This window comes from Grammomys surdaster, unplaced genomic scaffold, assembly GCF_004785775.1.
Source record: "Grammomys surdaster isolate TR1022 unplaced genomic scaffold, NIH_TR_1.0 130, whole genome shotgun sequence".
Taxonomy (NCBI): Eukaryota; Metazoa; Chordata; class Mammalia; order Rodentia; family Muridae; genus Grammomys; species Grammomys surdaster.
The window spans coordinates 6,920,806-6,933,367 of NW_021604588.1; the positions used below are offsets into that span (position 1 = coordinate 6,920,806).

The 12,562-nt window shown below is 37.1% G+C and overlaps 1 protein-coding gene across 1 annotated transcript; it reads left to right on the forward strand.

The window, feature by feature from the left end:
• Positions 1 to 1,119: 1,119 nt before the first annotated feature.
• Tnfsf18 (TNF superfamily member 18) lies at positions 1,120 to 12,287 on the forward strand. The gene is made up of 4 exons (XM_028761130.1): positions 1,120 to 1,197; positions 2,298 to 2,465; positions 7,940 to 7,973; positions 10,459 to 12,287. Exons 2-4 carry the CDS (start codon positions 2,331 to 2,333, stop codon positions 10,812 to 10,814), a joined length of 525 nt encoding a protein of 174 aa, XP_028616963.1. The 5' UTR covers positions 1,120 to 1,197; positions 2,298 to 2,330; the 3' UTR covers positions 10,815 to 12,287.
• The last annotated feature ends 275 nt before the right edge of the window (positions 12,288 to 12,562 follow it).

The window sequence follows — 12,562 nt, forward strand, 5'->3', positions numbered from 1 at the left end:
AGAGGAAGCTGATCATGTATTGATGCTCTGTCACCGATATTACACATTTCCCACCATATATATCTAGTATAGAGACAGACTCTCACAATGAGTGTTCTGGTTCAACAGATGAAGATTCAATTCCTCTTCCATTTGTATAAGCTAATGAATTATCCTTCCAAGTGTCACCTTGATCATGTTTATAGAGGACCATTTAATGAAGGATTGCTTAATGTTCAAATGTAATGATTATGCAGAGTGAATGTCTAATATGTTTTGGTGTTACTAATCCATAATTGAATTACAACTACATATCTATATAATTAATTCATTCTCAATTTAAGACAATAATGAATATATTTACATTATTTGATTGAGTGCATCTCAGATCCCTTTCTTTCAACCTGAAAAAGATTTTTAAATTTTTTTTAAAACATTTTCATTTAATTTAATTTCTAACATTTTTAGGTGTCTCTTAACATATTCCTTAGGTTTTATTATTCCTTCGGGGAAAAAGCATTTTATTTCCTTCTGCTATGATAACCATTCCTAACCTACCTTTTCAATGATTTCAACTTACTTAGATTTTTTTTTTATTTCTGTCTTATATGTAATATCCATATGGACACAGATCTCCCTATGTGTATGGTTTTAATGTGGTTGGGTGGAAAATTCTTTGGTAACTGTGATTTAAACTTTCTCCCAAATCTCCATGCAAGAAGGTGTATATTGGGGGGTTTGAAGGGATAAAAAGGAAGGAATATATTACATAATTATATCTCAAATATAAAAGAAAAATTAGATTTGCTAGTTGGATTTTAAGATTGTTTAAATTTTCATTTACAAATACCTAAGCCAAGAGATCCCTAAATTAAGGCAAATATTGGATTTGGTATTCATCTGCCTTTGTCAAATCCTGGGATGGCACAAAATATTCTTTCTGGTTTATGCTAACAAGGAACCAGTTATGACTCAAAACTTGAGAATGCCAAAATCCTTCCCTAGTGTCTCCTGTGCTGACTTGAACTTTCATCATTTCTGGGTCCCATTTAATGGAAAGAAGCCCTGGAATGTACATTCTTCTCAAGATAACTGTGTCAATTTTTTTTAGATACTGTCATATAGCTAAAATAAGAATACACCAAGCCCAACCTTATCTGAAGGTGGATGTGGATTTCTACTTGGACCAGTTACTCATGAGAATGCATCTCTACTGAGGTGAGTAAGCAGAAGTTCCGTCTAACATTTGGACAGGATACAAGAAAGGGGAGATAGGATGAGCAAGAAAGAAAAAGCTCTGCTTCTCGGTGGTGGGCATGAAACAGGGTCGAGATTTACAGAAAGGTGCTCTTCCTCAAGAGTCAATTTCTCATTCATCCCTCTGAGATGGTATTTAGTACAATAGTCATTAAAATATCTGATACATTGAAGAATTATCTTTCTATTACCATTTTCCTCAAGAGTAGCTTATTTTCAAGATACAATAGGGTCAAGTTGAAATTTTGACAACTCAGTAGGAAATACTGCCCAAAATAGTGTGAAACCAAGACAGATCTAGCTTTGTTACAAAATGCTCTCTGGACTGTGATTTCCACTTCATCAGCTGCTAGTGGTTTGAGGAACCCCCAACCTTTAACACCCTGCTGGGAACTAAACATGCTCTTACTGGTCAAGCCATCTCTCTATCCCCTAGTTGCTGCTTTTATTTCAAGACTATTTCAGAATAAACACATTTTGTAACTTAGAATATTTTTTGTGTGTGATTATAGCTTTGATTTGATGTCTTAAAACTTCTACCAAGGTGTGACTGACAAACAAAACACATGTATCTCTAAAATGGTACCAATGTGAAGTGTACAACTTCATGAGAACCATGCTGTTTAAACCATGCATCCTTACTCTTCAGCTTCTCACCTCTCTGTCTTACCCAGTTGTTACATCTGCAGTATCGCAAAACTTAGTTTTAAATTTTATTTAGTCTTACAAGACTTTTTCTTACTTGGAAATAATTTGGAATGCAGTGTCTTATGGCATCCGAGGCTGGCTGTGCATGCACACAGTACTTCCTCTTCTTCAGGAAAGACTTTTTCCTTCTGAACTTCCCTCGTAGTGGCTTTCGTCTGCCCGCCCATGTTTCTGTTGGCTCTAAGCCTTCTCATTCCTTTGTATGTTTGGCCTGGTGCCAGGATGACTGCGAGTGCTTAGCTTAGAAGTGTTCCAAAGGAAAACTCCACCTCTCACACCCACGGCTGGCTAATTACTATAAAACATGACATTGCACTGTTCATCTATCACTTGTGAGTATCTGCTTTCCGCAGTTCTCATTTCTCCAGAGAACGAGTTCTAGCCTCATGGAGGAAATGCCTTTGAGCCAGTCAAGTCCTCGAGGGGCAAAGAGGTTCAGGAAGCCATGGTTCTTATGCATAGTTGCTCTGTTGCTGATGCTGTTCTGTGCCTTGGGTACACTGATCTACACTTCACTCAAGGTAAGGTGGTAATAGAGCCTACAGCTGCTAATTATATCATATAAATGTTATTTATTTGTTAGTCCTATTATTATCATTGCCACTCAGCATTACTAGAGGTAGTGGGAAGGAAGACATTTGACAGTACAAATAGTGTAAACAGTTTAAGCCTTGTAATGACATAGCTCTTCAAATGGGTTTTTATTCATCTAAATGTTTTAAGACAAAAGACACCAGAAAATACTATAAGTTCTCTGTAGGCTTGAACTAGATAGAATTACATGTTTAAACCAAGACTTTAGTCTGTGGAGGTTCTTTTTTCCTTCCTGGGATTCCATTAGTACCTTCTTGATAGGCAAAGAAGAGACCTGAAACATGGTGCTTGACTTCAGGTAATTCCAGACAAGCTGTGGTCTCATTGGGGGAAGAGTCACAAAATAATAATGGGAGACAGAATAAAGTAACAGGAAGCAAGTGCATATTGAAGACAGGCATGGTGCCAAACTAGAAAAAAGGAAAACCTGAGTTCCAGTTCTAGATTAGCTTCCCCATAACCAGCTGTGCACATTTGAGAAAGTTGTATCATTGTTCTGATTCTAGTTTTTAGGTCTGCAACAGGCATTGTGCCAAACTAGAAAAAAGGAAAACCTGAGTTCCAGTTCTAGATTAGCTTTCCCATAACCAGCTGTGCACATTTGAGAAAGTTGTATCACTGTTCTGATTCTAGTTTTTAGGTCTGCAACATGGATTTATTTACTTAATATCCTGCAAGCTGTAATTACAGTCCTCAGAGATTTACCTACGAGTAGGATAAACCATATATAGTTGTAGTTTATGAGGACAATGACTTTGGGCTGGGGTGACCAGGGAAGGCTTCATGGAGGAGGAAGGAGCACATATCTGTTTGGGAAGCCCCTGACAGTTATCAGGAATTTCCCATTGAACACTAGTGTAAATTGTGGGTCTAGAAGAGATCTGAACTGGGAATGTATATCAGTTAGGTTCTTTCTAGAAGTGTTTTCTCTTACAGGACATCCAGGGCTACACAGAGAAAACAAAACAACAAAAACAAAACAAAACAAACAGAAAAAAGCATTTACCAGAAAGACCAGAAAGGAATTAAATAATTCAAAAGTTGGCCTATTTCTGGGTATATTAAAAGATACTAAATCTTGGGCAGAATAAAATGATGTATACCTTTGTAAGAAAGAGTTGTGATGTGAGCTCAGAAACACTTTTCTAAGGAGACCAACCAGCGATGATCTCAAAGGTCTGGTTCTACATTGGCAAGATATTGAGAAAAGATGTACAGGAATCGATGCACTGCTGAGTGGAGGTTAGTTAGTGTGGTACTGGCTGAAGGCTTACACAGGAGCCCATTATCCTGTAGTCTGTAACTGTACAAATGGATGAAAGGCAGAGGGAGTTCTAACCCCAGCCCCACCCTTCCAAAGAATGAACCAAGACATGAACTTTCTGAAGCAATGAATGTTGAACAGACGATCAGCATCCTCAAGTGTTGAAAGGAGGAAAGATGAGAATGCATTAATTTCACACTGGAAATGCTTTTTTCCTCCTGCAAACTTCCTCAGGTCTTATAAGTCAGGTGGCTCTGAGCATCAGTGAGTCTAGGTGCTACTGAGTCCTTCCTGTGATGAGTTGCTGAGGAAAATATCTTTCTGAGTGACAGCTCTTCCCACAATCAAACTTAGTTAATTCATGATTTCTGAAACTTTGATTCCAGATTATCCTCTCAAATCAACACACCCCTTTCAATGAAGGGTTCCTCTTCTAAACATAACTAAGAGTTTATCCCAAATTTAGGGAAGTAAAAAGTTTTGGAGTCTTTTTCCCTGTCAGGATGCTTGGCAGCATAGTTACTGTGGAAATGGCACTGGCCTTCAGGATTACCCTTTCCCTATTAGCTACAAATAAATGTCTTGAGCAGAGAGAGAGTTGAGTGGCTGGCAGGTGGTATGTCATTATGAGGTGGTCACTTCCACCTTTCCATACTTAAGATCTTAGAAGTTTGGTTTTTTTTTTTTCTTCCACTCCATCATTTTTTTTTTTTTTGGTGCAAATCTCTATCTTTAAAAATCTCTTCTTCTAAAAAAAAAAATCCTCATTTAAAAAAAAAAAACCTCTTATTTTAAAAGTAAGATATGAAACTTGGTTTCTTTCAGATCATCAGAAATCATCCTGGGATAATTTTTTTCCTCTCTCTCTTCCAGGAGACATCTAGTTAGTAGACTAGACTCAAGCTCAAGAAGGTTGGCCAACTCCTCCATGAAAGTAGTTCACAAAAGTTGTCTCTGAAGAATCCAAATAGTCAGGAAAGTCCCTTTCTTCAGTGATGAAGGGTGGAATTCCAGCAGGGAAAATGGAATTTGTTCAACTGTAGCTTGCAAACAGACAGAGTAGATTTCGTTTCCAAACATATGCGGTCAGGATTAGCTTGGAGTCTGCTTTGGTCATTCTGAGACAAACCAAGTCAATCTAGTCTTAAACTAAAGTGAGGTTAGAAGAGCAACTGATCCTTCTAAATAAAAGCAAACTAGAGTAAACGGAAAGCTTTGTTTGTAGCTTTTCGTAACATCACCAGAATTATAAATAGAAACTGCCTCAGTGAGTCGTAGGAGTGAGGGAGAGTTTTGAATAAGAGTCTGGTTGGGGATGCCAGCCTCTCTTATCAGCCTTATGACCTTGGGCTTATTGCTTCATCACCATGCTCTCATTTCCTCATCTGCAGAAGGAACATGGTAATTCTTACAGAGTTGCCTTAAGGAATAATGAGGCAGTAATGTGCCTGACTCATGCTAGGCTCTAGATGGCTGTGATTAATATTCATACCATTGTTACTTATAAGGTTTACAAAATGAATACAAACCAACAAAGTCATTTAAAATATGCATGGTTTGTCTGACCTCCTTTCCTCAGTAAAAGACCTCATCTTTCAACCAAACTGATACTTTTCCAATTACATTTTACTTATGGCAATAGTTACAGATGAACTCAGTGGTGTTTTCTAACCCTAAATAGATACTAAAGCAGCTAGCAATAGGCTTTCTGGATGTTTGTTTCTGTCAGTTCATTCATCTATAGATTTAGATTTTCTGCGTATTCCTTACACATGGTGATAGCTGGAACAAAACCCATGACATTTATATTTTGGGGGCTACTTGATTGCTTCATATGTGTGATCATGTCATTCTAGTTAGAATACTTTCTGAGAGGTAACAATTGTACATTAAATTTCTCTCTCTTGCTTATAATGCTAGTATAGTGTTGAGACTATAGATAATTAAGTTGTTTGTTTAATTTGTTTTTATAATCGGCATCATTATCAAAATAGCTGATATTTACTGAGAAGCTTCAGGTAGCATGTCTGGAGAAGTCCTCTCCAAAAATAAGCATAGTAAAGGAAGAACAACAGGTTCAGTGAACCCTGCTCGTACTCCCTGGTTAATAGATAAGGAAACTGGAGTTCTGGGAGTCCCTGCTGTAAGCCTGTCAGTCTTTGTGCTGACTGACTTTGGACATCTTTTCTAAGAAAACCAAAAATGTGGATGAAATAATCGCAAGAGTACAATGGGTTTCAGGAGATCCAGTGTCTTTTAGTTTTTAGATTCCTGGCTTCTCCCCTTTTCTATTGCACCCACTTATCAGTATAAGATTCTTTTATTATAACTCCCAACAGATGTACACTAAATAGTATCTCATGTCTTGGAATAATACCATGTACACAAAACAGACACATGAGATGGAAACTCACAACTCTAAAAGTTTAAGACAGACTTCCCAGTCTATTTTGCTTTAGTTAAGTTGGTAAGTTGTCTATAATAGATTAACATTTATAATAAAATAGTTGAAATATTGTTTCTGTGATGCTGACCCTCTCTATCTCTTAGTCACATTCAGAGCCCTAGTGATTTGATATTTGTTTTATTTCCTTAAATTTAGCTTAACATTATATAATACAGTAACTTGAGATTTATAGACTAATTTAGTATGATTTATGATTTTTGACTATACCAATTGAAAATTACCTTCATGGATTTGATGTTCACATATAATGTCATGTCTGAAAGCAATGAGTGTTGGCATCTTATCTCTAACTGTCTACTTGATATCTAATAAGCACCACAAATCAACACGTCAAAAGTTGTGGTGGTTCCCCTCTTACTTTATTCTTCTTAGTCTTGCCATTTTGGGCAATTAACTTAATTTTTTTTTTAATGACTGCAGTCCCAAATCTTTCTTTCTTCCCATTGCCTCATGCCAGTATTCATGTCAGGAACTCCAGTTACTCCTTCCTTCCTTTTAGATATAGCCTAGATAGACCTAAAAGCCACAGTTCTCCTGTTTCCGCCTGTGTGCTATTATGACAGGCATACATCGCTCTATTAAACCAGTTGGCTTTTTTCCCCTCTGCCAGCCCCTTGGTCAGAGGCACTGTGCTTTCTGGTTTATAGACTCCAATCCATGCCTAACCGACTTCATTGCTTTTACCTTCCATTCTCTTTGTTTTTCCCCCTAACATAATAGTTGGACAAATCCTTTAAAAGAGACATGTATCAATCTCCATCTTTTAAAAAGTTTTTTGAGCATTTTTTAGTGGGATGAGCACATTTTGAGTACCAAAAACTTTGATGTTTGTGCCTTTTTACTCTGAAGCATTTAATGGCATTTAAGTGATTGCATTTGTAAATTAGCCATAATTAATGTCACCTTTCAGACCGTAAGATGAGGCATGTTGCAGACATTTTGAAACACTTGTTTCTGATTCTGAAGGCATCCTAGTTATTATACATGGCATTTGGTTTTCTATACATTAAACATTTCTAGAGCCAATTTACTGTTATTTTAATTAAATTGAAACATAAGCAGAGGTTCCATTATTTTTTCCCATATGCAACAGATCATCTTTTGGGAAATGATAGGGATATGGAGACTGGTGTTTGTAGTAAACTAGAGAGGAATAACACAGCTTCAACACTTGCCTTGTATGTCAAAGGTAAATGAACAGAAGGAAACACCAAAGTCCTGGATGAAAGACCCCCCCCCAAAAAAAAGATCTGTTACCTTTCTTCTCATTATCAAATCTATCATTCAATGACATCATTTTAAAAATTAAAACAATGCTGCTCAGTGCTCTATTCATGCTTTCCTTTGTCTCCATATACAGCTAAACTAGTGTGCCTAATACACCTCTGCCTGTGTATCCATTCTCACTTGCTTCCTCCTGTCTTCCTAAAACTTTAATGTCAAAGCCGACTGTAAGTCAAATGTAAAGGACAGAGCCCGTCATCTGTAGAGAGAAAGAAGTAAGACAGTTGTATAGGTGTCTGTGTTTGTATGTTGGGGGGTAGCATTTTAGGGGAGGGGTTGGGGGGGTTGGAAAGTAGTTTGCTTCAGAAACTTTAAGCTCTAAATAATTAGTCAAGCAAGTAGCAATGGTGCCATCATTCTGACAAGTTCTTCTTTTCCTTCTACAGCCAACTGCCAAAGACCTCTGCATGGTTAAGTTTGGTAAGTAACCCATCTTCCATGGTTTCCTTTCATTTCTGTTAGATTCTGAGGCAAGAGGCAACTGCCAGTGCCCTCAGGAAGCCCGTGCATCCTTTTGCTCACTTTCAATTATTGTTACTACAGTCACTCATCCCATACTTGCCATCTGCCCAGTGAGAGCTGAGGCTCCAGAACTGAGCCTGATTGACAAATCCACACCTGGCGATACTCTTAGCAGGCATAGACATCCCACTAAAATACTTGTGGATCTGCATACAGCAATCAGCTTCAAGTTTGGTGGTTTATTAAGGATATTTGTCAGATTCCTACAACCTTTCATCAAAGCATTTCTTGTATTTCATACATGTCTAATGTCTAGCATCTGGGAACCAATGCTACTGTTAGTAAGTGCATAGAAGGGAAGGAAGAAGCATTTCCTCCTTGCTTCTGAGTCACTTTCCATGACAGTCACCTGACATTCGCTCAGAAAACATGGAGAACAGTGCTGCTGAGTGTTTTAGTTTCATTTCTGTTGTTTTTAATAAGATACCCTGACAAAAAGCAACTTCTGGAGAAAAAGGATTTATTTTAATTCACAAGTGCAGATTACAGTCCCTCAATGTGGAGAAATCATAGCCGCAGGAGTTTGAAGCATCTAGTCACATTCAGTCAAGAGCAGAGGGAAATGAAGTGCACTTGCTTACTTGCTTGCTTTCTTAGATTCAGTTTCTTTTCTCTACTTCTTTACAGTTCAGGACATCTTGCCTAGGGAATGGCGCCAACCATAGTGGGCTGGATTTTCCCATATCTAGAACCAACTTGATATAGACAGTTCTTCCTTAGGCTCTCTTCTCAGGTGATTATAGATTGTATCAATTTGATAAGTAAACTAACCATCACACTAAGTTTCAGAATATTCCTTAGAACACTTGCAAAATATCAAGTGTATACATATTTTTATTGTTTGCATGGCCAAGGAACACATTTTCATTTGATAGTAGACAATTTCTTTAATTTGGTTTTTCACTCTTCATCTTTTGCTCCAGTTTTTCAAGATACTTTGGTGCCCAGAGGTTAGGGCAGTCTTTGAATGTGTCTCTCTCTAATTTTGTGTTTTGTTTTTTTCAGTGAAAGGAATAGAATATATAATGTGTTTAAAAATTTTCCTTGCTGTGATAAAAAACGATGCTAAGGTGTTCTTTTGCAAAAAAATCCCAAAACTGAATTAAATAGGAAAAAAATAGACTTGCTCCTGGAGACCCACCCACTGCATGCCACCAAGGAGAAATGTAGAGTTCACTGGAGATGCATGCAGCAAGTCTTTGTTTTTGCTTATACTCCTCCATTCTCATTTCTCCTGCTCATTCCTTCATTATCTTCCAGCATCTACTTATCCTAGTTATTTAAGCATGAATGAGAGTCTAAGTCCGCTAACCTCTTTTAGGCTATTCTCTCTATAACTAAAGCTATGAAAAATTAGAGCAAAATCCATATTAAAAACTTTGAATCAGTAAAAGCACTTATCGGGGCCCTGAAGTTACATAGCTGTACAAGACCACTATCATTTAGGGAAATATTTCAATGTAATACATGGGAAAAGAAATGATTAAATTTGTACACATATCCCACTTCCCATATGGCAATATTAGACCAGGGATAGTTATATTTAATTAAATACACATATATTAATTAATTTGTACTAGTAAATATTTGGAGGTAAGCTAGATAATGCTATGTGAGGTTGAAAGTGGCATGGAGAGCCATATTTTAAATACAAAGCATGAAATTCAGAAATACAGACCTGTCAATCAATTTGTAGATGTTTGCTGATGCTGAGCTGGGAGGGCCACTTGAACTCACAGCCATTTAAGCCCAGACCAGGCAATACAGCCAGAATCCTATGTCAAAATAAAAGTTTGTTGAGCACACACAATTCTGAGAACTTATTCAGGTGATGGGAGTATAGCAATTGGAAAAAATGGAGAATACTTATTATCAAAGACATCATACTCAAATGGATGTAAGACAGTAGAAAAATGGCAAAATTAATTTATAACATGCTTCTTGCTGACACCTTATATGAAGAAAATTAAAGCAGTATAGAGCAGGGTAGTCAGAGGAGAGCAATGTTAAGTGTAGATTGATTACGGACTGTGTCATTGGTAAAACACCACAGAGTAAATAGTATTCATACAAGAAAGAGATGGGGATGTGTGGATTATAAGCAATCCTTATTCTACTTTTGTTGTATGATTCTTCTATCCCTCCCACTACATTCCTCATTCATATTACCTGAGAAGAGGTACAGAGCCATAAGGATCTGCAGCTTCTCAAAAACAGAGAGATGGTTTATTCTTACAGTAGATTTAAAATATGGTCTGGGAAAAGTAGTATAGTTCAGGTAAAGAATCTACCTGAAGGCAGTAAAGAAAATATCACGACCAGATAGAGGATGAAATAATAATGTAAACATAATTTTTTCTTCTTCCTTTTCAATTTCTTATAGAACTCTTATCCTCAAAATGGCAAATGACATCTCCTGAACCTCATTGTGTGAACATGACATCTGATGGGATGCTGAAGATACTTCAGAAAGGCGTGTATTTAATCTATGGCCAAGTGATTCCTGTGGATAAGAGATACTTAAGAAACAATCCTGCTCCCTTTGTAGTACAAATATTAAAAAACAATGATGTCCTGCAAACTCTAATGAATGATTTTCAAATCTTACCTATAGGAGGGATCTATGAACTACATGCTGGAGACACCATACATTTGCTGTTCAACTCTAAAGACCATATTCAGAAAAATAATACATACTGGGGGATCATTTTAATGCCAGATCTCTCATTCATCTCCTAGAGATTGGGTTTGGTCTTCTTTTCTTCTTCAGTGTATCCAGAGATGCTAGTGGGTGGGTTGGAGGGAGTTGATTGTTGGCAATGTACACAGTTTGTGAGGGCTTACAAATCAACACAAACAGAGCCTCTTGGCATATAAAAATTTAACCCTCATATCTGTCTGAAGAGGATTCAGTAAATGGGCCAAATCACTAATGTCAGGTCTGCAAATGGACTTGTACAAACCATCATAAAAGGAGTATGGGCAACAGAAGACAGAAACTCTTCCAATGAATATCTGTCTAATCTTGATCCCTGGGTAGAATGATCCTGTTTCTATGGTAGTCTTACTTGGCTTGCAAAAAGGGTGTAGGGCAGTAGCTTGGACTTTTTTTCCATCATAATTTCCTTGAGCTGTTTTACCTTAATCCCTTCAGACTCTCACCTTCTGAGCCTCCTAGTGAAATGTCAGACTGGTAGAGTGGCCAAGACATGCCAACACTACCTTTCTTTAGAGGTGTTTTTATGAAGCCTATAGGGACAGAGGATGATATAGCATGAAATGGAATTGATCTGGGAATTTTTTTTTTTTGTCAGTCTCAGGATGCAGGTTCATTCTGAACTTTCCCCTAACCTTTCGTTGCTTTTGTGTGTATATGTGCATAAATGCTGTAAATAGAAAAATGACAGTTTACACCAATTCTCATCAGATTTAACACCAGAAATTGGTACTTCTCTGGCTGTATTATGCAATGGTAGCACATTTTTGGTTTGTGTTCTCTAACTGGCAATTATAACAGTTTTCCTATACCACACTACAATGCTATGATGTTAATGGGGTAGATTTTTTTGGGAAAAAAATTGCACAGTGAGAACATGGATAGATGAATCCTGAGATTCTTACCTCAACTCAGAACTCACAATGAATTAAGCGAGTGGGGTCTTCATTATGTCACTCACATGCTCTCTGCTTTGAAACTGATGTCTCTATGGTCTCATCATACATCTCTAAAATGGAATAAATTCAACTTTGAAATGGGTGTATCGCCTTTACCCCAGGTGGCCAGAATGAAGCTACAAGACAGCCATTCTTTACCAGCAGACATTTTCCTCGTCTTGCCTGGAGCAAGAAGATCCAGGATACTGTTGGAAAAGTCCATCTCACTCAAGCATGCTGACTTTTCAAATAATAATGAACATTTGTGTTCAAATTTTGGACTCTGTTAAATTTAGCCAGCTTGTGAGTTTTTGTTGAAAAGTATTTTAAACCAATTTATAATATTTATGGGTATTTGTGAAAAGCTATATAGTGATATTTTATATAAAACTAACTTAAAATATTTTTATTACATGTAACAAAAATACTTAATATAGGCTAAGCTATTTCTTCTTAATTTTTTTATGAATACTTGCTGAATTGCCATAGGGAACAAAGACTCTTGTGTCTGCATATCTTCTCAGGAAATTAAAATTATATCATATGTATTTATAAAAACTTGTCAGTGTTGCTATTTTTTGTGTTTAGGCTACCACTATTTCATAGGAACCAATAGTTTGATTTTTAGGAATTGCGTAGTCTGAGAATTTTTATACAATGGAGATTGAGAAACATTACAAACCAGAACATTAATTTTGGAAAACTGGTTCACTAGGACACCATTCTTTGTTTGTAAAAGTTCTCTCTCTGTCTCTCTGTCTCTCTGTCTCTTTCTGTCTCTCTCTCTGTGTCTCTCTCCCTCTCCCCCTCCTCCCTCCCCCTCCCCCCTCCTC